Consider the following 26,844-nt stretch of genomic DNA (forward strand, 5'->3'; position numbering starts at 1 on the left):
CATCAGTTCCTCAAATAACCTATCAGACAACATAACTCACTATGACATGCCCTTGCTTTCCATCATTTGTTATTTAAGATACCAAATATTGCATAGACAATAATCAAAATAAATGGAAAATGAAAAAATATCTTTAGTCTCTAAAAAGACTTGCCTTATTGGTTTCCTGTATTCCTCTGCCTCTTCAAGCACAAAGAAAAACCAGACAATTAGAAATATATTGCCTTGTATTGGAAGAAGCTTAGATTGATATAGAATGTCTGAAATGATATTATAGGAACTCACAGGGAAGATTTCTGAAATGGGTAGAAACTGGGGTGTGACCATAGAATAGTGATGAAAGTTTCTGGCTGAGGTTTCAAAAGTGACTAGTGACTTTGAACAATTCCATTTTTGGGTGCCCAACCTGAGACATTTTAATGTAGCCTGATTTTCAGAAAGGGATGAGCATCCAAGTGCCAAAAATAGCGGTGCCCCAAATCAAAAGTCACTCTTAGCATCTTTCTTTAATAGGTTCTGAGTTGGTGCATTCATATGACTAATATTTTGTACTGTTAACCAGGCAAGAATGTCTGGGTAAAGCAATAAGCAGGAGTTGGTTCAAAACTGGAAATACTGAGAATGTGTGGGACTTTTCCACGGTGGAGTTCAGTTCTCAGAAAGTTAAAGTTGGAATCTGTGACACCATGACCTTTAAAATTCCCGCCACTCCTCACAGTCCCTTGCACATTCCCTGTAAATTTGACACCTCTATAAAACTTGAAGGACTTTTTAAAATATTTTAATTTCCAACATGATCTAAAAAAGTATCTTTTAGCTTTAAGAACAAAGGATTCAGCTTCAAAGAATATTTCTTTAATCCATATTTAATGTAATTATGAATGATTTGACAGAATTTGCTTGGCTTATTTTGTGTCAGATTTCAAGGACTGGAATGCAGGCAAGCACTTCCCATAATTCACAGCCACTGCATAAGAATAAACAAAGTTAATGTTTAAACCATTTCTGGTAGCAATATTTAGAATAATAGCAAAAGTTTGTTGCTGTCACAGTAAAAATTAAGGTCCCCATCCTTCAATGGATATTTCAGCATTGTCTCAGGATTTGTTGTTACTGGATGGCATTGCAAGATTAGGGCATTAGACAATGCACTAAATAACTACTTGGGATGTTTGCAAATATCTAGCAGGAAAATAAATCAAAATAACCTGATACAATTTCAATTTCTAATTAAAATTTTATGGGCTTTTGGTGCTAATAATGCTTGAGTTGTATGTTAACCTACTATTTTCTTGATAATCTTAAGAATTAGGTTAATTTTCTGCCATCAGTTTATTACTGTATTCTTGAATGGCACAGTTAAATGGTATGTAAGTTGATGATATTGTAGATTTCAGCACGTAACCTATCTTTTTTGTTTCTGCCTTTTGGAGAAGAAGAAAGATAAATATGCAGTTTACTCTTGTACACATTCCTTATGCTTTGTTGAAGAAATATGAATATGTATTGCCCTTTCTCCCTCTTATTTAATTGAAGATGATTGATGGTAGCAAATGCATTCAGCTATAAAATGTTTTCCTTTTAACCCAGGCCTTAAAATCACTTTAAAAATCATTCTCCATGCTTCAGTTACAGTATAGTACAACACATGTTTCCTTTTTTTCCTGATTAGGTTTCCCCAGTCGTTTCCCTCTTTCTGAACTGATCATGAGAGTGCATGTTACTGCTTTCAGAGCTGGGTTCATGTTTGGCTGGAAACAGTAAAAATCTCACTTAATGGATAATGATATTCCAAGGTGACCTGAAAAACCTTTAAAATAGATAAACAAAGATGCCAATCCTCAACGGAATATAGGTGTAGATTTAAACACTTCGCCATTTACATCCTTAGCCAGTGTAAATCTGTGTAGCGCCACTGAGGATCGGGATCATAATTTCCTCTACCGCCAACATTTGCCATGCTGATAGTCCAGAGAGCTATGCTACAGTTGTCCTTAGTATCTCCTACTGAACATCAGGAATGCAGCACTCTGCTCTGTTAGGTATTACTCATGTTGGCCATTGCTACAGAAGAAACACTGACTTTGCAGCCTGACAGATTTAATAAACCATTCAGTTAATGGCTAACAATTGTGCAAGATTGTCATGTCTTATTTTCCACTTATGTTGTCTATTTTTAACCAACCTTTTTTAACCAACCACTTCCCTTTGTCTTTACTCTGACAACTAATGTGCAAGGGTAAGTTAAGGAATCTATTAAAAAGGTTAAAATTTGAAACAAGTTACCCTCAAAGACTGGAACCACCAATGGGATAAGCCACCAGCAGGAGAGTCATGCATGGTGGTTGTGGTGGGGAGTGAAGAGAAGGCAATGACTGGGCAGCATGTCCAAGAGAAAAAGAGCACCGAGTGGCTGGGCAGCATTTCCAGAGATGCACGTGTAAGTTGGAGGAGGCAGAGAGAGGACCAAGCCATGGGGAAGCATGTGCAGAGAGGGGTTCTAGGTGGCAGTGAAATGTGCATGGGAGCCGCAGATGTAAAGATGCAGTGAAATGAACAGACTTTCTTCCAGCGGAATGTCATCCATCACATTATGAAGCAAAAGATAAATAAATGCTTTTTTAATGATATTTTTCCATGTGCGCAATTGCTGCAGTTGCCACTGGGAAACTGTGCAATTGCAAAAGGGAGGACAGATGAGTCCATCACACAATCTCTATTAAGATCTGATCAATGTTATAGGAAAAGCCTGAATACCCCTGAAATGTAGCAAAGAAGATTTTTTGAGATTACCTTATGCACTATAACCTTTTGATCAAGAAAAGCACTAGTAAATAATATGGGCTGAAAAATGTGGTTTGCAACATTGTAAGTACTTGACAAGGTAGTCTGAGAAAACAGTTCACTAGTAAAAACTGGAGATAGTGTGATAACTGTGGGCTATTGTGACCTGTTAGTTATCTTTAGCCCTTCTTTGCTGGCTTCTGGTGCAGCCTTCATTCAGTGGTAAAATTGATACATGGTGGTATTTGATACATGGGAGAGCACTGGGAGAGTTTTTGTCTAATGTATCAGGGGTATTCAGTCACAGCTGAGTGGTTAACATGCCTCTTGTCCTTTTGTTAAGATAGTACCCTCCCTATAATTGTTTTCTCAAGCTCAGGTGGGGCACTCAGGATTTAGATTCTATTTCCAGTACTGAACACTCAGGACTAAATGTTCAGGTCCAGCTGAACTGTGCTTGACACGTAAGCTGGGAGTGTGGGTATGGTTCTCAACTCCATAGCCCTGCCCCAAGTTATAGCCGCCTCAGGGCCACAGTAATTTACATCCCAGCTGTCAATGGCTCCAAAACCATTCTAACAGCTGGGGATCACGGAGGAACACACTCTATTGGGAACTGGGAGGAGGGGGCAGGATGTAAAGCAAGAATGGTTCTATGCCACCTTGAGATTCCACTTACGCGAAGGGAATCATCAGAGCTGAACTCACCAGCTTTCCAGCTGCTCTGTCCTGCCAGAGAAGCACAAAGGAGCCATAATGGGGCCAAGGATCTATCCTTTAAGATTTACTTTTCAAAAAGTAAATGCAGGTGTATAATTAAAGTAGTCAATAGCCCAAACAATTTAAGTTCTAAATATCCCATCCAAAACCGCCTTGAAAGAGAAACATGTGATAATATTTAATGTGAAACATGTCCAGAATCAATATAACCTCTTTGTTAGTTTCAGATTTTCCAGCCTATCTCTAGTAAATATCTACTTTATTGTGACAATAGTAGCACCTTAAATCAACTTACTTTAGAATGCAGTTATTAAACTCAACTCACAATTCTGAGATCCCTACTTCTTTTTCAACCCCTCCCTTGAAAATCAACATTACATTAGAAAACAGCACCAGGCTGAACTGAAAAGCAGAGCATAATGCAGCAAATACCAAGCCATTAAATACCAATGGGAGAGAAAATATAATACACCCTGTGCAATTCAGCTGTTGCTAAATGCTGGTCTGCACATTAGCACCAAATTAGTATCATTTGGATGTGACATGCATGTGGAATAACAATAACAAATATAATGCCAGTGGTAATAAAGAAAAGTAAACTGCACAGTGTTCTTTCATTCTAATATACCATATGTTGTGGTATTACAATTTCACAGAAGTGTAAGGGCAGAGTAATTTCTAAATTTCTTAAAAATCCATTTAATATTGTTTCCTATAAAGTGCAGTCTGAAATATAGTATGTGTTTGTAGAATAGAAATGAGTATAAAAATGATTCTTATTACTACTTAAAACCAAGATGGGTGAAAAACGTTCAAAGAAGTAAACATATCTGCTGAATCTGAATGTCAATTATACTACTAAAGTCCCTGTCTGAAACCAGAAAAATTTGATTTAAGGGTTTGTGGCCACTTTATAGCATGTGTGACAAACCCAGACCAGTGGGGTACAGGAGTCTGGTAGAGGGCAAATATACTGGTCACTGGATGAGTAGTTTTCTGTTCCCTGAGTGACCAGAGAAGGGACTGCCCTAGAGTAATCAGGAACCTGCTAAAACCAGTTAAGGCAGGCAGGCTAATTAGGACACCTGGAGCCAATTAAGAAGAAGCTGCTAAAATCAATTAAGGCAGGCTGAGGAGCTTGAAGTAGTTTAAACATTCATTAAGGCTTCACAATCCCGCGTGGGTGGTAGGTAATATCCCTATTTTACAGACTGATAAATTGAGACTCAAAGGTTAAGGGACTTGCCAAAGCTCACAAAGGAAGACGGTGACAGATCCAGGATGTAAGAATTCTGATTACTCGTCACATGTACTAACCACTAGATCAATAGCTGTTGTCACTATTAACAAGCTATTGTAAGCTATTGTACTTCAGTTTTTACAGTATTGGCATAATTCATTCTGTTTCAAGCATAATTTATTATGGGTTTCCTGTCATGTTGACAGTGCTGTGGAACAATTCAATTAAAGAGCACATGAAAGCACTAAGAATCTTCTGTCAGGTGTGAGATCTGCCACTCTTTTGTTGTATAACAACATTAGAAATGCATGTTGCTAGTGGCATTCCACAGGACATTTCACATATTGCCATGTTTTCTACAATGCAGAATAAGGTAATCTTAAAACAAGGCAACTATTAAAAGATTTAAAGAAAATACATAATGTGCATCGCATACTAGCAGATGTTCACTTTCACTCATTTCACTTTTGTTTTACTTTCGCTCATGGATGATCTTATAGAACTCACCCATGGTTCCTTTTTCTTTTTGTCACTTGTCCTATTAATTTACCATTAAGTTCTGAAAAGATTTCTCATGTCCCGTTCCACCAACACTATGCAATGTGCATGTTTCTTTTTCTTGCTATGGATAAAATTCATTCCGATGCAAAGAACCAACACAAGGCTTATGCGTCACTTAGATTCTATCCAACACTGTCACTCATCAAGCAACAAAGACTGCAAACAGAACTCCTTTTACAATTTTGCTGATAATGCATGAGCTGGCCAAGACTTAGTCTCCCTTTCCCATAGCTGTTTAGCTCTGCAGTGCTAATAGAAACTGGTAATAACTTCTTGATCTTGCAGGGAGATCTTTTATGTCCAGATGGAGTTAGTTCCAATCCCATTGGAGTCAGTGGCACTCTACAGGGGGCAGGGTCCTTTTACGCAGATAACATTACAGGATCAGAGCCTTAGCAAGAGAGTGAGCAGCTATCACACCTAAGATACTGAGGAACAGGTTTCTAAGATAGGGCCCTATAGACACAGTTTCTTTGCAGAGTAGAAATATATTTTAAATATATATTTTTAGCAGCTTTCTCCCCATTTTCCACAAAAGGGCCTCATTTCTGTGTTTCAAGGAGCCAGCATGGGGTTTGGAGGCCTCTACCTCAATAACTGCTGGGATGGAAGGAGCAGTACCTCTAGTGCTTCTCTTCCCCTCCTGCTTACCTTCTTTCAGAGGTCTGACCACACCCTGATGGGAAAATAGTTCATCAGAGGTAAAACCAGCCCCTAGAATTCTGTAGCAGGGAGATAAGTTTGCATTAATTCTATCAGATGTTTAAAAATCCTTATAGAGAATGTCTTACAGAATTTAAAGGAAAGTGATTCTTTCCATAAGTGGCCTCTCTTCCAACAGCCAGATGCTTGGATGGATATCTAGGAATTTGTTGCACCTATGCTAGGACGTGTAGCAGGGCTGAGTTTTGCTTGTTCACAGTAGCAAGCCTTGAAAATGTCTCAAAGGTCAGGATCAGAACAAATGACTAACATGCCATTAGTCATGAAATAGACCCTGCAGTTGTGAATACAAGTTTCACATAGAAAATCTTTCACAAGATGTGTCTAACAGAGAAAATATTTTAATTACTTACCAAAAATTTAGCTCCATTAATGTCAAATTTTTCCACTACTGCTGCAGATTCAGGCATTCGAATCTGGGGATAAGGGGAGAGAGGATTACAAAAAGAAATTGAAAACTATACATGATAGTCTAAATCATAGATAAGTTTATAGATAGAAATATTTTATGTTGAAATTGAACTGCATGTGGTAGTTGCAGGAGTCTGTGTATATTTCATTTGAAGTGGATAACGAGGTAAATAATATTGCAGTGTGTGACTGACAGGCATTCCTAGAGAATGGGGCTCAGAAAACATCAACTTTCAAAATCACACTTAGAGAACAGATAGATATATTAAGAATAATATAAGTAAGTGGATCAGTTGTAAAGGAAAATGAAACAAACCTATTCTTTAATCCCACTTCCACTATTATGGCAGAGGTCCTGCAAGGCTGGAGACTCAGTCCCGCTGCAGGGCTTTACACTCGTCCTGTGCAGGGTTCTAACCTGCCACTCCCAAGAAGCTCTGTTCCTTGACAAAAGGAAGTTAAGTGTTTGCTCAGGCTGGAGAGTTAAGGGAGCACAGCAGTCACACAGTTCCAGGTTGTACTTGGGGATCCCATCACAGAGACTCAATAGGTTTTCAATACAAAGGGTGACAAGGAATAGACCTGGTTTGGTAAACGCCCTAAGAGTGTTTCTGGCTGAGGAGCTTTGGCATGGCTTTTTAAAAGAACTGTCTTGTTGTGTACACAACCGAGGACTTAGGAACTTCAGGAGAAAAACTGCAGAACCCTTTTTTTCCATTAACAATATACAGCACTTTAAGTGAATTCAAGTAGTTTAGTTTAACCATCAAATCTGTCTTAAGCTCCATTAACAGTGTGAATTTAAAATGAGGGTCACATAAATTCATTTCATTTGCTTAGAGGTGAGCCATTGAACTCAGGAAAATTACATGTTTAACAGTCTCAATGTTCAGAAAAGACAAATTTTGGCTTCCAGTAGATGTCAGAACTGCCTGCAGTTATAGAGTCAATGGGAATTGAAGGCACACAGCAGTCTGCAGTATGTGCTCGGCACATTCCAGGCTAGCACCCTTAATGGTTTAAGCATTTGACAGTGCTAAGAAGATAAACTTGAAATTTGAAAAACATATTTGTATGGCAGGGATTGTAAACTCTAGGGTACATTTGTCAAGTGTTTATTCAGTGTTTGCTGATTGTTCTTTACAGTGTAGCTGTAACCATTTTGTTTGAAAGATTAACCGGAAAAAAAAGTGTAGTACAGAAACAAAGCTGAAAAATGATACTGGATTTTCTGGGCTGATGCTTTTTTTTCTATAGCACTTTTCTCTTCAGTCTAAGTAAACTATATTTTTCTTTGTTTTTTCTTAAAGTATTTATGTTGGAAAACCTTGATGAAGAAAGGAAATACAAATCTGGTTGTTTTTTAACGTTAGGGTTGCTGACCCATTTAGCCAGATCAGTGTCTAAACCAGTATTTCTAATGAGATTTAGTAAACTGCTCTCATGTTCTAAATAATTAGTTATTTCCAAAACAGAACAAGATTGTGACTTCACAAGCTCCTGGAATAAAGGACAGTGTGTAGCACGCTGTTGCTGAAGTATGCCAGGAACTTCCATCTTTCCAGGGTGAAATAATTTGCCATTGATATAGCTGTGGTGGGATGAAGAGAGTGTGTGTGGAGTGAAGGTACCACCTACTCTGCCTCCCTGCCTGCCTAAGAGCATAAGAACAGCTGTACTGGGTCAGACCAATGGTCCAACTAGATCAATATCCTTTCGACAGTGGCCAATGCCAGGTGCTTCAGAGGGAATGAACAGAACAGGTAATCACGTGATCCATCCCTATTGTCCATTCCCAGCTTCTGGCACACAGAGGCTAGGGACACTCAGATGATGGTGTTGCATCCCTGCCCATCCTGGCTAATAGCCATTGATGGACCTAGTCTCCATGAACTTATCTAGTTCTTCTTTGTTATATCTGTTATAGTTCTGGCCTTCACAACATCTTCTGGAAAAGAGTCCACAGATTGACTGTGCATTGTGTGAAAAAGTACTTCCTTTTGTTTTAAACCTGCTGCCTATTAATTTCATTTGGTGACCCCTAGTTCTTGTGCTACGTGAAGGAGTAAATAACATTTCCTTATTCACTTTCTCCACACCAGTCAATATTGTATAGACCTTTATCATATGCCCCCTTCGTTGTCTCTTTTCCAAGCTGAAAAATCCCAGCCTTTTTACTCTCTCCTCATACAGAAGCTGTTCCATACCCGTGATCATTTTTGTTGCTCTTCTCTGTACCTTTTCCAATTCCAGTATATCTTTTTTGAGATGGGGCAACCAGATCTGCACTCAGTATTCAAGATGTGGACGTATCATGGATTTATATGGAGGCATTATATTTTTTTCTCTTATCTATCCCTTTCCTAATGTTTCCTAGCATTATTAATTTTTTTGACTACTATACTGTCTACTCCCCACCCATCTGAGTAGGAGTACTGACCCTGAAGGCTCTTCCCTCCTCTTTCCCTTCCCCATGCTGTGCATCATGGGGTCTGTGGCCAGTAATGGGGAATAACTGGGGGTTCTCCTGTGCCCTCTTACTTTTCTGTGAAGAGTGTAAGGCAAGCAGCCATCTTGCCCTTTGTGTTATATGATGAACACCAAACCTTTCACTACATTTCCAGTATAATAATACCACCACTTAAAATTGAGGAAGGATATGTGGACTCATTTGTAAATGGCAAGGAAAGGAGGAGGGAAGAAAAACTTCAGCAGAGGAATGTAACATTTCTGTGTTGTCTAAATATACAGTACATGCAAGAGAATAGGAGGACTATTACATGCACATAGATAGAGTTTTTACTTTATGGGCTTCACACAGTCATGGGGGAGAAAGCAAAATCAATAGGGCTAATTATTTTTATTACAATATTGGTTTTAATGCCTTACAACATTCTGCACAATGACAAACTAATAGCCTCTGCACATATCACACACAAAGTCTATATTAAAAGAACATTACTAAGGTAGAAGGGTTGAGCACCAAAATGTTAGGAAATACCAGAATTAAGGTTGCCAATGCCAACCTTATGTGTATGCATTATAATGCAGTCTTTATTGCGTGATCACATACCATTTTTTTTCCATAGGACCCCTGCCTCATTCGGTCCACAAGATGGATAGTTCTCACTTAATAAGCAGATATTCAATATTCTCTTTTCTCCTCATTGATCAATTTCTGGCCCTAGGTCTTCTAATACAGAATTCAAACGCTACCCTGAAGACAGAATTATTAATATCCTCACGGGCTTTTCTATGATGCTCACTACTATGAGTGCTTCACAAGCATTAATGAATTTATTTTCACAACACCCCTGTGAGGGGATGGAGTGTTGGTATTTCTATTTTGCATAGCGGGGGACTGAGGAACAAAAAGTTTAATCTCAAAAGTGTCCACTAATTCTGGACGCCCAAACTGAGCATCCAATGGAGCCTAGGAATCTGATTTCTTTCAGAAAATTTAGCATTAGATAGCACTTCATATTCAAAAAGCACAGCTCCCATTGACTGCAATTGCAGCTGTGAGTGCTTGGCACTTCTGTAAATCAGACCCCAGGATTTCAAGTCCGGCACCCAGACAATATGGAATACACTAGTGAAAAGATGGTTTAAGTGAGTTACCCAACATCACAGAGTGACTCCAGCAAATTCTCCAGGGCAGCATTAAACTGCTTTAACCATGAGACCTTTCTCTTCCTAAACTTGGCAACTTCTGCAATAAATGAAGCAGGAGTTTTATAGTTTTTTACTACACAACCTGGATTCATCCCCAAAGCACCAGAGCAGGTCCATTCTGTTAATTGAATGAGGCAGGGGTCCTGTGGGAAAATAGTATGTGGTCATGTACTTCCTGTATGCACAAGGAATCTGAATTAAGGTGCCACTGGCAACCTGAAGTGCTTGACTTTGCAACCATAAAAATGTTCTTTTAACATAGTTTTTGTGTGTAACTACCTAGACCTTAAAAAAGCAAACTGAAACAACAAAACTTCAATCATGTATTATCATATTGACACCCACATCAGCAGGGTTGGAACCAGATCCACCACACAGCTAACGTAAAGTATTTTACAGCCAAACTAAGGAGGATCTGTATGTATCAAGAGAATACATTGGAAATACTTTATCAGAGACAGAAAGGAGAAATCCCTCTGACTGAATTAAAAATAGTAGATTACTTCTTTTAAATCTTTTAGCTAATTAAAATGGAGTTGTGCAAATCGATTTAGATTACAGGAAGGCTTTGATATAGCACCACACAGGATATCTAGAAATCAATGGGAAGTGATCAGGAGTTGAGCTACTTATCATATTGGAATGTTGGGCACTGGGCAGTGACTAGTAGAATGCCAAAAAATGAGCATTAAAACTACTTTTGCTTAGTTTATATGTCAACTTGCAACTATATAAAGTCATGATGTGAACATTGCCATTCAGCACCTTGATTGGAGCCACAAGGCACCAGCCAGCTTTTGAATAAAAGAAGGATCATGCTCCACTGCCCAATGGTCCATTGGCCAGCCAGAGAGGTGTGAATCAGTTGGCTCTTGCATCCCAAGTATAGGGATTGTGGTTTTTAGGTTGCTTTAGGTTTGATCTGTTTTAAGGGTCAGGGAGAAATTTTTCCCCTGTGGGGCAGTGTTCCCTCTAATTTTCCCCACACATGTGCAGAATTAACTTATGTGCACCAATCTGGAGGTGATGTGTGACACTGTTGTGGCCTGCTGCTTAAAATCCATCCCTTTGTCTGTCGTCATTGGCTTACATGTCCTGATCAATAAAGTGTGTATGTAAGTGTGTGTAAATTGCTTAGCCCTACTTTCCTGGTCTTTCAGGCCCTGCAAACTAGGGCTGTCGATTAATTGCAGTTAGCTCACACGATTAACTCAAAAAATTAATCATGATTAAAAAATTAATTGCGATTAATTGCAGTTTTAATTGTACTGTTAAAGAATAGAATACCTATTGAAATTTATTAAATATTTTGGATGTTTTTCTACATTTTCAAATATATTGATTTCAATTACAACACAGAATACAAAGTATACACTGCTCACTTCATATTATTTTTATTGCAAATATTTGCACTGTAAAATGATAAACAAAAAAACCCCAGTATTTTTCAGTTCACTTCATGCAAGTACTGTAGTGCAATCTCTTTATCATGAAAGTGCAATTTACAAATGTAGATTATTTTTGTTACATAACTGCACTCAAAAACAAAACAACGCAAAGCTTTATAGCCTACAAGTCCACTCAGTCCTACTTCTCATTCTGCCAATTGCTAAGACAAACAAGTTTGTTCACATTTATGGGAGATAATGCTGCCCTCTTCTTATTTGCAATGTCACCAGAAAGTGAGAACAGGCATTCACATGGGATTTTTGTAGCCGACATTGCCAGATATGCTAAACATTCATATGCCCCTTCATGCTTCAGCCATCATTCCAGAGGACGTGTTCCATGCTGATGACGCTCATTTAAAAAACATGCGTTAATTAAATTTGTGACTGAACTCCTAGGGGAGAATTGTATGTCTTGGCTCCATTCTGCCATATATTTCATGTTATAGTAGTCTCAGATGATGACTTAGCACATGTTCATTATAAGAACACTTTCACTGCAGATTTTACAAAACGCAAAGAAGGTACCAATGTGAGATTTTTAAAAATTATCTACAGCAATCGACCCTGAATCTGAAGTGCCTTCCAAAGTCTGAGAGGGATGAGGGGTTGAGCATGCTTTCAGAAATCTTAATAGAGCAACACTCTGATGTTAGGAATCATTAAAAAGGGGATAGAGAATAAGACAGAGAATATATTATTGGCCTTATATAAATTGATGGTACACCCACATCTCGAATACTGCGTACAGATGTGGTCTTCTCATCTCAAAAAAGATATACTGGCACTAGAAAATGTTCAGAAAAGGGCAACTAAAATGATTAGGGGTTTGGAACGGGTCCCATATGAGGAGAGATTAAAGAGGCTAGGACTCTTCAGCTTGGAAAAGAGGAGACTAAGGGGGGATATGATAGAGGTATATAAAATCATGAGTGATATGGAGAAAGTGGATAAGGAAAAGTTATTTACTTATTCCCATAATACAAGACCTAGGGGTCACCAAATGAAATTAATAGGCAGCAGGTTTAAAACAAATACAAGGAAGTTCTTCTTCACGCAGCACACAGTCAACTTGTGGAACTCCTTACCTGAGGAGGTTGTGAAGGCTAGGACTATAACAGCATTTAAAAGAGAACTGGATAAATTCATGGTGGTTAAGTCCATTAATGGCTATTAGCCAGGATGGGTAAGGAATGGTGTCCCTAGCCTCTTTTTGTCAGAGGATGGAGATGGATGGCAGGAGAGAGATCACTTGATCATTGCCTGTTAGATCCACTCCCTCTGGGGCACCTGGCATTGGCCACTGTCGGTAGACAGGATACTGGGCTAGATGGACCTTTGGTCTGACCCGGTATGGCCGTTCTTATGTTCTTATGTGGAAACTACAGAACCCGAACCACCAAAAAAAGAAAATCAAGCTTCTGCTGGTGGAATCTGACTCAGATGATAAAAATGAACATGCTTCGGTTCATACTGCTTTGGATTGTTATCGAGCAGAACGCATCATCAGCATGGACATGTCCTCTGGAATGGTGGATGAAGCATGAAGGGATATATGAATCTTTAGCACATATGGCATGTAAATATCTTGTGATGCCAGCTACAACAGTGATATGAGAACTCCTGTTTTCACTTTCAGGGGCATTGTGAACAAGAAGCGGGCAGTGTTGTCTCCTACAAATGTAAACAAACTTATTTGTCTGAGCAATTGGCTGAACAAGAAATAGGACTGAGTGGACTTGTAGGCACCACATTTTTACATTGTTTGTTTATTTTTGAATGGAATTATTTTCTTGTACATAATTCTGCATTTGTAAGTTCAACTTTTGTGACAGAGATTGCACTACAGTACTTATATCTGATGAATTGAAAAAAACTATTGTTTTTCACAATGCAAATATTTGTAATAAAAAATGAATATAAAGTGAGCACTGTTCACTTTGTATTCTGTTAGAATTGAAATCAATATATTTGAAAATGTAGAAAATATTTAAATAAATGGAATTCTATTATTGTTTTGCAATGTGATTAATCACAATTCATTTTTTTAATTGCTTGACAGCCCTAATACAAACCCAAATGCAAACATCTTGCCTATCTAAATTTCCCTGTAGTTTCTGTGTGATTTTGGTGCTGCTATTAATGCTCTGTCCTAAATTCTTGTGTAGGGTTAGTGAATATTATTAAATAGGTGGTGTATGTCATACCAGCGTTGGGGAAAGTAATCTCTATTCATAGTGTGTGTGTTTATTTTTAAAGCACTCTGATATCAATTAAGAGAGAGACTTTATGGCCCAGGTTTTGAATTCCTTACTCACATGAGTAAGGGCCCACCAATGGGAGTAAAGGATTCATAACCTGACCCTATCTGAAAAATTATTGCTGAAGTGTTTGTTAATATCAGGACAGGTAACTATAGAAATGTAGAGCTGGAAGGGAACTCAAGAGTCTAGTCCAGTACAGTAATTCTCACAATTAAGACAAATCCAGGAGCGTAATCAATGAAGGGAGATGGTGACTCTGGCCATAATATTTAGAATTTGGATAGGTTATAAGCACAGGGCAGATGAGGGCCATATGTAGAACAACAAAGAATTACACATTTGGGAAACAAAGAGGATATACTTCAATATAGTCAAATTCTGTGAAACAGTGGGCTCAAACGCCTAGATGAATGGCAGGTAAAACCCTAAAGCATGAGCCACAATATTCAACAGTTGCAAGGGAAAAAAGTCTGGCATGTGTAAAAAGAAGCACTTGAATATATCTTAGCGGTAACTATTCAGTTAGGGATTACTGAGGACAAGTTCAGAATACTGTGTGCACTTCAGGTTACATTATTATAATAAAAAGGATATTACAGAAATAGAAAGTGCAACAGAATGATAAAAGAACTCAAGGATTTAACTTTAAGGGAGCATTTAGAAACTATAGTAAGTCTATAGTCATTGAAAAGAAAAGGTGATGAGCAAATTCATATTGAAATCCTGCAAATCTTAATAGTGATCTCTTGCTCTAAAATAATACACACATACTTCCAATAAAATTGTTACTTAGTGCCAGAAGGAAATAAAAGGTGGCATGATTTTTGTGTGTAAATATTTCTCAATATAGCCCTGTGTGCACACATTATTGTGATTCTTTGTCTTGTGCAGGATACTTTTATCTTAACAAGCAACTTCTGTCATGGACTGAATTTCAATAAAAACTGAGAGAACACAGAGAATCTTACAGAACATCAATACACATAAGTCCTTGGTAGTCACAATTGCTGACTAAACAGTTTTAAACACATTTTAGAATCTATGTTTATATCCAGGAGGGAGTAATCATACATATTATAAAGAGTAGATATAGTGGGTGAGGTAATATATTGTGTCTCTGATATCCCGGGACCAACACAGCTGCAACACTGCACACAAAGAGTAGATAAGTCCAGCAACCTATTTTGCTAGCTGAACTGAAATGAGTATGATATACTGTACTGTCTTCAGTCTGAGCTCTAGGTTCAGTACCTGTCTTAGGAGATCTGCAACTTGAAGAGTTGTCCAATTCTCACATTCCTCTCGAAGGGGTAGTTTTGTGGCCATTTTGCTATCCGGTGAGGAAGATTTGATCTGTTTCTGGTGACAGTAAATGCTTTGCTTCACTGACATTCACCATCTGCTGTGGAAATTGAAAGAGGAAGTCCCTTTTGCAACTTTTTCCTGCTTGATTGCTTAAAGTACACGCCTTTTCAAGTAATTTGGAAACTACTGATACACTCTCATTTCAGGACAATGATTTTGAATATAAGCAGGTATTCAGTAATAGGGTCATGTCATATCATATCATCCTTATACAGGCAGAAATATCCATTGAAGTGAGTTGAGATAAGGATACTTGTGCTTGATAATTAATGACACTGTGGCCACGTTTAAAGGCATTTTAGTGCCATCTGCTTCGTTTTTCACATGGTGTAAAATAAGTTAGTGTTAGTAACAACTGCCTTTTGCACACCTTTAACTCCTTTTCATAGTCACTCTGATCAGCTCTTAGATTGTGTTTGACACACTTCTATGTTTTGACACACTCTGATGCTGTGAATATATATAGAGAGAAAGCAGAGCTCAGATATAGGATTTGTATTTCCAGATTGTCAAATTATTTAACCCGACTCTTTGTTTAAGGAGTCGGCACAATACTCTCAGGGTAAAATAAATCATTTAATTAAATACTGTATGCATAATGAGCATTTGAAAGAAAAATATTAGCTTCAAATTCTTAATGCTATTAAAGAACAAATCATCTACAAATATTCATATATTTATTCTATAAAATTAACTTAAACATAAGACTAATAGATAAGTACATCATCTACATCAGGAAATAAAATTGCAAAGATGCACTTCCAATAAAACCAGTTTATTGTGCATTGCAGCTCTGAGGCACTGTAACAGAAGTAATGTGAAGTCTTCCATAAAAGGCTGGAGAGCAAGGAATGTTCTGCTTTCTAGTTGCTCTTCCTGTTTTATTTCCGAGTGCAAACAGTTTTGGGACACATTTTCAAGGATTGGAACTAATTCTAACTAAGTTTAAAATGTTTTGTCTGTTACCCTTTTTCAAATTCTGCTATATGTTGTGGCTGTTGCAAAGTGATTGACAGATTTCCTAACAACCAGCATATTATTGAAAACCTGATGACTGTAAAACTTTAGCAATTTACTCCATACAAGTATATATACACCATTTTGAAAGTGCCAACTGCATTTTTATGTGGTATAATTCTTTGGAGTTCCATTTAGTAAACATTCAATTTTCAATTTATTAGAAGTCATTGCATTAGGCAGAGCAAATTTATCTTGGGAATGTCATAATCTTTCTTGCTAAAATACTTACTAATACAAACACTAGTACTTACGTTCTATCATGTATGTAATCATTTAACATATAAAATTTATTGCAAACTTTAAATCAAACTCAGCTTTACAAAAAGCAGCAACTACATCAACTTCTGTTTCTTTGACTAATATTAATAGTGAAACATCATTTTAATAATCTAAATGCTAACATCTTAGATCTTTAAGGCACTTTAATACAAAATAATATAAACACTTAGCACTGATGATTTTGTGTCCAGTAGATACAAAAACAGTAAAAAGAACATGGCTTACCAAACACAGATAATTTTTTTTCCAGACATGCATATTAGAGCCGATTCCAAGTAAACTAAAGTAAGAGCCGTTTCTTGTATCTGCTATCCTGCTGCAAACACTCCCTTGTGGTTACTGTTGTTGGAATGATTGACAGGCTTGCCATCTCTGGTGAGAGAGAGAGAAAAGGATCCTTAAAGTCATAACCTAGTGATTTTGTATTTAGTATAAAGAAATAGACAGAAATGAAAAAGGAAAGGGAGCATACAATTCTTTCTAAAAGTTTGATGAAACTTTGCTAGTTCACTCTTCAGCCGCTAACAGTGTCTAAAAATACTTAAGAGGTGAAGTTACATTTTTTTTGGAGCACTAGATTCACCAAGACAATCTATCACTGATATTTTTATATCCATGTGGACTTTCTTCTGAAGATGCTCTTGGTAGAACTGCTACAAAGCAGTTGGGCTAAGATTTGAAATCTAGTTAACAAACCTTTGCACATTCTCTCCAACTGTTAGACTAAGGTGGGTTTGACGTGAACAAGGAGACAATGGAAAACAAAGCAGTAACACATGGCTGTATCTTTGTTCTCTTTCAAAATGATTTTTTAATATTTTATAACATCTTTTATGGACAAAGAAAACATGGGCATCAGTACAAAAAGAGGAACCAAATACTTTGTGAATCAAGAATTCAGCTTTAAAGACAATACCTCAGTGGAAAATAACACAAATGAGTAAATTTCAGTTTTGTTCGAGGATGGTGAGGAAAAGCAGGAAAGGGATATTTCATGTCAATAGGATAGCCTGAAAATAGAAAGTGCTATTAAAGTCAGATGGAGAACGGTCTGTGGAACAGCTCATGTGTATGGGCTTGCTCTAAAGGCCATTGAAATCACTGGAAAGTTTTCTAAAGACTTCAATGGGCTTGGGATCAGGCTGTAATCGAGGGGAATGACAGGCTCCAGAAAGTAGCCATGGGTGAGTGAGTTTCACACAAGTTTGTTTTTGCAAAAACATCATTGCATAACTGCAATAGATAAGTTTCAATCACACTTTGCAAATTTTGATTTGCCTTCATTTTCCAGGCACTTGGTGTTTTTTGCAAAACCTTGCTAATTTCTAGTATTTATTCAGTAAGATTAAAACTGCTTCACTTGCATAAGAAGAATACATGCCATACGGCACTGCTTAAAAGTGACTTCTGTTCTTAGTATAATTTTTTTTGCCAATTTCACTTGTGCTAAGAAAACTTCTGAAGTGCTTTAGTAGCTAATGACTCAAAGCTGTGGCAGGGGGACAGCAAGACCATTTTGGGTTTGTGCAAATAGTAGGAATTAGACAGTAACATGTATTGTAATGGTAATGTGTATTGTGGGATTTTGAGATGTGTTCTTGCATATTTCCTGTTGTCATGATAAAAAGATGGTCTTGCTAGCCATTGGATTGCAAATCAACAGATCTGGGTTCTATTCCTGACTCTGTCAGACTTCCTGTGTGATTTAGGAATGGAAAATTTCTTACCAATAATGTTTTTTCTGTTTGCAATGTCTCCCACAATTCTGGACATCTGAGCTACTCTCCTCTCTCTCAAGCTTGTGGTGGCAGATGTGTGTTTTGGAGCTGCATGGTCTGGCTATGCCCCCTCTGCTCCAGTTTGCTGCCAGATAAATTATTCCCAAGATGTGAAACTTGCATCTCATCATTAACAAATATTCCAGCTATAACGAAATAACTGTGCACATGAGACCAAGGAAGATGGTCATATGGTTCCACTTAATATCTGACCTCGACTCATGAGCCCTGCAGGGTGGATAGAATCGTGGGATATGCTACTAGCAGAAAGGAAATTATTACTAAGAATATTTTCCATTCTGCAGCCCAGCATGTCCCACAATTCTGGACGTCTGGGAAATAGCAAGCTGTGAACAGATGTAGGAAGGTTATGAAACAAAAGTTTGGTAGGAAAGAAACAGCCACCTTTTCCCGAGCTCGCTCAAAAGTTTGTATTATTTCTAGGCCATTGCCTGCAACACCTTCCTGCCAAAAGAGGCCTCTGCAGAAGATAGAAAGTCCTGTCTGTAGTGATTAATGAGGGTTTTAACTGTAGACTGCTTTGCAAATTTGTGAAGTGGAGACACTTGCTCATTTCATGAGGTTACTAAGGATCTCTTGGAGTGTATCTCCATCCCCTTTTGAGACAGGAGTCTCTGATGATTTGTAGTTTTCCACAATGATAGTCTAATCCAACTAGTGATGGAGGACTTGAAAGCTCTGAGTCCCTGGCATTTTGGGTGGAAAGACATGAATAGGGATCTTGATCTTCTTATGGAGTCTGTATGCTTGAGATATATTTTCAGACCTCTAAGATGTATAAAAGGGGAATGCTCATCACCAGTGCCACCTAGGGGGTTGCAGAGGTGCAGGAGGTGATTACCCCTTTTCTGTTAGAGTCCTGTTTTTCAGCTTCCCCAAAGGTTTCAGGGCTTTTACTTTAGTATGGGGACTTTGGGGGGCTCAGAACTTGAACAATCAGGGTCTTCCCCGCTAGTCTCTCTACTGAGGTAAAGGCTTCTGTTGATATTCCATCTTTTGAGAGTGGATAGGGGAGTTTGGGACCGCGCTCTCCACTGGGCTTTGATCCAGGGTGTGTGTCTCTCTCTCTCTCTCACACACACACACTCACTCACTCACCTCCCAGCACATACCTGTAGAGTTCCTGTTGTTGTTACTTCTTGATACTTCCTGCAATGCACATATATTCTCTGTAATTTTATTCATTCAAAGTACTGTTATTTGAGTTTGACTGGTCTATGCATTTCACAATTTTTATTTCTGTTTTATGCTTAAATTTAATTCTTTGAGTAGTGAGTTCTAAAATGCCTAACCTGTCCAGGCTGGGGTAATTATCCCTATGGTAAGTTTTTAAAAATATATATTATATCTAGGTTTTTTGTTTCTATGGTGGTGCACAGCCATACATCACCTTTATAATTTGGTGCACATAACAAAATTAATTCCTCACATGGATGGAAAAAATTAGAGGGAACATTGCCCACCACTTAACACAGCTCTCAGTGATTGTAGCTGTTAGTGGGGGAGCCTCACTACTAGTGCAGACTGGGCAGTCTCTTTCTTTCACCAGAGACCTAGTGTCAGCACAGGTCTAACACTTAGGCTTGGTTATCAATGATTTCAGCTCTAGTGATCCACAAGAAGCCTCTCAGTGGAGAGGGAAAGGATCAAATGGTGTTTACAACCCTTAGGCAGGGTCCACACCACCAGGCAGAAACACCAGTCCCCATCCTCTCTCTCATTTCCACTGGGCTTCGGCACTCCTACCTCATTGCTCAGCAAGTGCAGTTCAGTTGAGGGTGAACCCCTCAATCAGGGCATGCAAGCACAGTTTTGCTCCCCTTGATTCACATAGTGATAATACTTTATTACCCCTGCACCCAATAACAAAGTGACTTGGAATCCAACACCCATCAAAAGTGATCCTTTGGGCAAAGCAGCTCCATCATGCTGTGCACCTAGGCAGAGTGGGTGTGTCTATGTAAACAAGGTTAGTTCCTGAAGTCCTCTTCCCTAGCTCATCACTGGATGTCAGAGGAAAGCTCATTCTGACCCTGCTTACAGAGACTTTCTTCAAAGTGGAGCCAAAGTCAGCTGATCTCTATCCTTAAGGGATTTGAGATCTTCCAGCCAGGAAAGAGATGCTCCCACAAAACAGGTAGCTGTGAGGGATGCTCAGAGGGTTGTGGAGGAGGCTTCAAAGTCCCTTTTGAGAGTGGCCTCCATCTTTCCATCTGTGGGTTTCTTAGGGTAGAACTCCCCTTCTGAGGGAATGATCATATCCTTGATGAGGGACGCTACAGCGGCATCAACCTTTGGTGTCTCAGCAATAGAGCTCTTTGGTTCTTGAATGCTGTAGAGCCCGAGGTTGCTCTTGTTAAGGGCAAACGTATCACCAGGCTTAAGCAGGCCATTTGTCTGGTTTTAAGCCAGACAGTCCTTTTTTTTCTGTTTTTGTCCTCTGTCTGGCACTTTGAAAAAAAAATAGATGTGGTTTTGTCTAGTATTGTGGACTGGGGATGCCATTTTGAAGAGTGCCCTTCCCCCACTGGCATAACATTGCATGCACCCAGGGTTGCCAATTTTGGTTGGACATATTCCTGGAGGTTTCATCACATGACATAATCTTTAGTTAAAAGTCTTAAATTCCTGGAGACTCCAGGACTATCTTGGATGTGCAAGTGCATGTGAGGTCCTGCTGGTGGGGACAGCCCCATACCATTCCTGAAATACTAGAATGTCTGGTATTCAGAGGATACATCAATGCTCACCCTAGGCTTGTTCCATACATCCCTAATCGCTTCTTCTGAGAAGAAGTGAAGCAGGTATTGCAATCTCATGGGAGAATTTGAGGGGATAAAATTTACTCTGATGCTTACTTTTAGGCGCCTGCTCAGGTTTGAAAGCCAGACAGCTCAGCTTCCTCACGGAAGGAAGGGGAGTAGTCAGAGGACTCATATCTCCTTGATTTTTTTGGTGCTTTTTCTTTCCATTTTTGGTATTTTTAGATTTAAAAAAACAAAACCTTTGTTTGAGTGCTTTTGGGAGCATAGAAGATCTGCAGCCACTTTGTGAGGACTTCTGCAGCTTGGCTTCCTTAGGGTCTGGAGCCCTCTTGAGTGGTCTATCTCAGAATCCTCTCCTGATGGGTCCCATTCCTTCTAGGATGAGGTAGGGGACTTGTCAGAACCCTCCTGGTTGGCTTGGGAGAGAGAAGGCTGATTAGGAGCACGGCTTCTTTCCCTAGGATGTTCAGGACCCATTTTAAGATTGGGGTGTGTGTGGAATTGTGGCCCTTCCATCTCTGTTTTGTTATAGGAGTCGCTTGGGACTTACCCCCCAAGTCGAGTAATCAGAGTCCTCCTAACTTTTGGAGCTTCTCCCTGCTCTGCACTAAGGTTCCTGATCCATTCCCCTCTTTGGAGTCATGGCTGCCTCAGTGGGTAGGGGACTCCACCTGTCTGTCCAACTCGCAGCCCCAGGACCTAGTGGAGTTGGAGGCAGAAGGCAGGATGCATCTGTGCACAACTTGACATTTGCCAAGCCTGGGAAGGCTGCCTCACATATGCAGCACTGCTTCCATTTGATCTGGTGCTTTCTTGGCTGCTCTACCATGCCTGTGAGGGGCAGAGGAGCCAGCAAGCAGATGCTGCCATAGATGCTCAGGGAGAATTAAGCCTCTGAGGGGTTAATAGAGCCAGGAAGAGGAGGAAATGCAGAGGAGGGAGAACACTACTCCCCATTGCCCCAAAAAATGGGCAAAAAAAAGTTAAAGTAGAAAGAGTCAGGGCAGGAGCAAAAAAAACCACCTTGGTCTGCTGCTGTGGAGGCAGAGGAAAACTGGCAGCAAGCAGGAGCAGAGGGGCTCCAAAACACTGTCCGCCTCTGAAGTGTGGAGAGAGAACAGCCCACACGTCCAGAACCGTGGGAGACACTGGGCTGCAGCAATTCAGTTAGGGGAGATTTTCAAAGGGACAATGGGAGTTGGGTGCCGAACAGTCCTTGTGCCTTTGAAAATCTTCTCTTAGTCTATGATTCTATAATTCTATGATTATCAGGATTGGAAGAGACCTCAGGAGGTCATCTAGTCCAACCCCTTGCTCAAAGCAGGACCAATCCCCAACTAAATCATTCCAACCAGGGCTTTGTCAAGCCTGAACTTAAAAACCTCTAAGGAAGGAGATTCCACCACCTCCCTAGGTAACCCATTCCAGTGCTTCACCGCTCTCCGTGTGAAAAAGTTTTTCCTAATATCAAACCTAAACCTCCCGCACTGCAACTTGAGACCGTTACTCCTTGTTCTGTCATCTGGTACCACTGAGAATAGTCTAGATCCATCCTCTTTGGAACTCCCTTTCAGGTGGTTGAAAGCAGCTATCAAATCCCCCCTCATTCTTCTCTTCTGCAGACTAAACAATCCCAGTTCCCTCACCCTCGCCTTATAAGTCATGTGCTCCAGCCCCCTAATTATTTTTGTTGCCCTCCACTGGACTCTTTCCAATTTTTCCACATCCTTCTTGTAGTGTAGGGCCCAAAACTGGACACAGTACTCCAGATGATGCCTCACCAATGTCGAATAGAGAGGAATGATCATGTCCCTCAAACTGCTGGCAATGCCCCTACTTATACAGCCCAAAATGCCATTAGCCTTCTTGGCAACAAGGGCACACTGTTGACTCATATCCAGCTTCTCATCCACTGCAACCCCTAGATCCTTTTCTGCAGAACTGCTACCTAGCCATTTGGTCCCTAGTTTGTAGCAGTGCATGGGATTCTTCTGTCCTAAGTACAGGACTCTGCACTTGTCCTTGTTGAACCTAGTCAGATTTCTTTTGGTCCAGTCCTCTAATTTGTCTAGGTCTCTCTGTATCCTATCCCTACCCTACAGCGTATCTACCACTCCTCCCAGTTTAGTGTTATCTACATGTCTATGCCTCAGTTTCCCATTTGTAAATGATGGAATGATAACACTTTCCTCCATCACAGTGGTGTGGTGAATGGATCTATCCTTGTATATGTAAGAGGCTCAGATACTGTGGTAAGGAGACCCATAGGTAAGTTTATAAATAAATAGGTAACTTCCTAGGGCCATTTTCTGATAAAGGTCCACATTGTGACAGATAGGTGTGCTAAATATCCAGTTTCCTTGTAATCAGAATAGGCAAAAAATAAAACCCTTTAAGGGTGTGTCTAACCTGGTTGCCATGTTTAAATATGTATAATAAAGTGGTGCAGTAGATGACTAGAGGAAGGGAACACTGAGCTAACACAAGATATGCATGTATAGTGGATGTTACTACAGTAAATTTTTGTTCTTATGTTTGTGGTTATGGTCACTGAGAACATGAAGTGATTGATAGAGTGTGAGATATTACAGGAATGTTGGATATATTTATCTGTTCATGTAAAGCTAAATTATGAGGAAGCTTTTTGTGATGGAAAAGTTAACTGGAATTGTTTAAGCACTCTATTAATTACCTGAGTACTCAGTTCATTCTAAGTAGTAATAAAGAGCCATTCCATAGTCCTTATTCGGCAAATCTCTCTGTGACATTATTGGAAAATTTCTGTAAGGACTTTGACTCTCAGTTCATAATTGCAAAAATAAGTTTAGCTATTGATTTTAAAAACTGAAAAAAATCTGTTTTATGCTGTTTAATTGGTAAATTCAATTTAACTGAACAGTCAACCTGCTTTGCTCCAAATATAACTCCAAAATGTTTCCCTCAGAAAAAGTAATGACATTACATCCACCATTGCGTAAGGATGTTTTAATTACATGAAATCTCCCCTTAATAATTTCATAAGTGGACTCCTCCTCCCCGCCAAACACATAGTTTGCATCTGCAGTGACCCAACCAAGGGCTGAAATCCTGGCTCTGTTGAAGTCAATGGTGAAACTCCTGTTGATTTCAATAGGGCCAGGATTTCACTTTTCTCAGTGCACATATACCTACAAAGCAACAGGACATGTTTTACCCCCTAATATGGACCCTGAGTCCAACTGTAGGAAAACTAGAGCTGGCCACTTTTTTGGATACTTTTACTTTTTTCAATCAGCTCGAAGTGCAACCTCAAGTCTGAAGAGTAGAACAACGGCAAAAGTTCCCAGCTGAGAAAGGTCTGAGCCGCAAAGTTCAGATTTGTATCTGAACTTCCACAGAGTTTGGTTCTGGAGCATTGGCTCAGCCTCATCTCTTGCTTTTTGTGGCAAAGGTAAAGAACATTTCCTAGTCTTCTATCCAGTCATAAGTGCAGACCATCCTTTTCTTTCATCATGTCTAGATCATTTCTAATTTAGCTGCTTCCTGCTTTACTGCCTTCAACGTACCCTTTATTTTCTTTGTCTCCCTTGTTCTCCTCTATGTTCTCATGGAAATGTACACCTTCCTATTCTTCACTTTTCAGTTAAATTTTAATCTGTCCCTTGGCTGATTGCTTGTTTTTCTGTACTATATGCCACAGTGAGTTGATACAAAGTCTCAAAAGGACTTATTCTTAATATTATAGTTCAACCTTCCAAAGTCTCCTCTATCTCTTCATCATAGTTGCCTTCATCTTATCTTCCTCGTGGGCAATAGATGTAATCAATTGTCCTAAGGAGACATCTCAGAGGCTTTTAATGCTTTCTAACCCTCTCTTTAATTTTTCCTTTTTTTGCACTGAAAATGACTTTGCTCTCCTGCACATCTGTTTGGAATCTACATTAAGTACTTAGTTTTCTTCATCCTGTCAGAAAGTCTTGTTCTTAACTGGTACAGTAAAGAAGATTAAAAAATACCTGTCACACTTGTGACAACCATTCGCCTGAAATTCTCTTTGATCTTTGAAGGCTACAATTGATGATGAAATGCTTGGTTGTGGTATCTTTTTTGTGTGTGTTCCAACGTTCTTTGGAATTTAATTGAGCCACTTTTTTGAATTATATTTGTTTGTACAGCTTGGCAGAGCTTGCAATCAGAGCTATTGAGCTGCAATTATACATTAGGCTTTACAGTCTGAGTTGGCACATATAGTGTATGCTATTTCTTTGTAGAAAAACATAACCACTCAAAATGCACGTTCAAACTCTCAGTTAAAATATAAGAAACTGATTTGCCAACTTGGAACTCTATACAATTGCTTTAAAATTTTACTTTTTATGTATAAAAATCTGCATGGGTTATTCAAAACATACATGAACAATATTAACTACTTTTTCATATGATATATAGAATTATATCCTTATAATCAAATTATTTCTCTTGCTTTATCATTTAAATAAAATTCCTGTGTTGCTGAAATTTGAAAATCAGCTCTGTGGCTCATTAATTCCTTTTAAATAAAGGTTTTGTTTATGTGCACATAATTTTTGTTGACAGACTTGGTTAAACCCTATTGATTTGAGCATTAATATTTACATAAAGTTTCTCAATTCACATGACACCCAATTTGTTATAATTGGAAGAACAACATAAAATACTACCCAAAAGTCTCAGCGACTGTAACAACACATTAGTGCATAGTATTCTGCAGCTTGACATTTTAAGTGTTCAGGGCCATTCTGATATTAGTGCAAGAACTGCAATGGGTCACTTATGTTGCATCAAGACAGAATTCCTGGATATAAATACTGAGTCACTGCGACTAATTGGCCAACTCCTGAAGCCTGTAGTCAGGCAAAGTTTTTATTCTCAGGGATGTTTGCTCAGCTATGGACTGCAATGTTTGGCATATTACTAATAATAGGTGTAGATGAAAGAAGCTCAGGGGTTTAGTTTAGTTAAAGATGTTGCCAAGGCTGATTGCCCATTCTGGCACTTCGAGTGCAGAAGGTGGGGGCCCACAAGGATTCTAAAAATTAATACTGGCCACTCCAGGCTGGTATTAAACTCCCAGGGTTACAGCTTTTCTCTGACCTTGGCTTGGTAAATGCTGCCACCACCCAAGTGAAAAACTGCCTCTTGCAAATCCTGGAAAAACTCACTTGGGAAGTTTTCCGTGGGATCCCTCGGCTTTTCCACCCCTTCATCGCGGAAGCCAAGATAGAAAACAACAAAAGGGAAACCCAGCTGTTGCCACCAGCTAATTGAAAAACATATGCACAGATCTTTCAAGACACAAAACCAATCAGGTTCTTAAAAAAGGTAAATTTTATTTAAAAACAAAAAGAAAGAAAATATACCTGGAACTTAGGCTTTTGCTAGATTTTAAAAGAGCAATTCCAAAAATTAAGCACCCAAAATAGCTTTCTAGGGGGTTCAGCTTAAGGGTTACAAGCAAACAAAATCATCTGAGGTTGGCACAGAGGAATCCACAAGCCTTACAGAAAATAAAAGAAATAAACCTAATTGCGTCTATCTAAACATTCCCTGTGCCAATGAATTCTTCTAGGCATGGATGATGAATTTTCATACCTGATCCAAACTTTACGCAGCATTTCAGCTGCCCCGTTTTTTTCAGCCCAGAGAGAACAACAGAGAGATAAAGGGAAAGCTTTTTTCCCATTTTAAAAAGTTCTAGCCTTCCCATTGGCTCTTTTGATCAGGTGCCCACTCCCTTTTCTTTTCTTCTGCAGACTTTTTAACCCTTTACAG

At 39.1% G+C, this 26,844-nt stretch overlaps 1 protein-coding gene across 3 annotated transcripts in view; it reads right to left on the minus strand.

Annotated features, from left to right (window-relative positions):
- Nucleotides 1-16,822, minus strand: part of BLNK (B cell linker) — a 145,706-nt gene extending 128,884 nt beyond the window's left edge. For 2 of the 3 annotated variants that reach the window (XM_034776416.1, XM_034776414.1), the window contains exons 1-3: nucleotides 16,716-16,821; nucleotides 15,078-15,228; nucleotides 6,382-6,444 (exon numbers count right to left, since the gene is read on the minus strand). In XM_034776416.1, coding sequence (XP_034632307.1) covers nucleotides 6,382-6,444; nucleotides 15,078-15,218 — 204 coding nt within the window. In that variant the 5' untranslated portion in view covers nucleotides 15,219-15,228; nucleotides 16,716-16,821. Of the gene's footprint in view, nucleotides 1-6,381; nucleotides 6,445-15,077; nucleotides 15,229-16,715 lie in introns of all 3 variants that reach the window. The other variant, XM_034776415.1, reaches the window with a different exon arrangement.
- Nucleotides 16,823-26,844: the final 10,022 nt, after the last annotated feature.

Source organism: Trachemys scripta, chromosome 7 (assembly GCF_013100865.1).
Source record: "Trachemys scripta elegans isolate TJP31775 chromosome 7, CAS_Tse_1.0, whole genome shotgun sequence".
Lineage (NCBI taxonomy): Eukaryota > Metazoa > Chordata > Testudines > Emydidae > Trachemys > Trachemys scripta.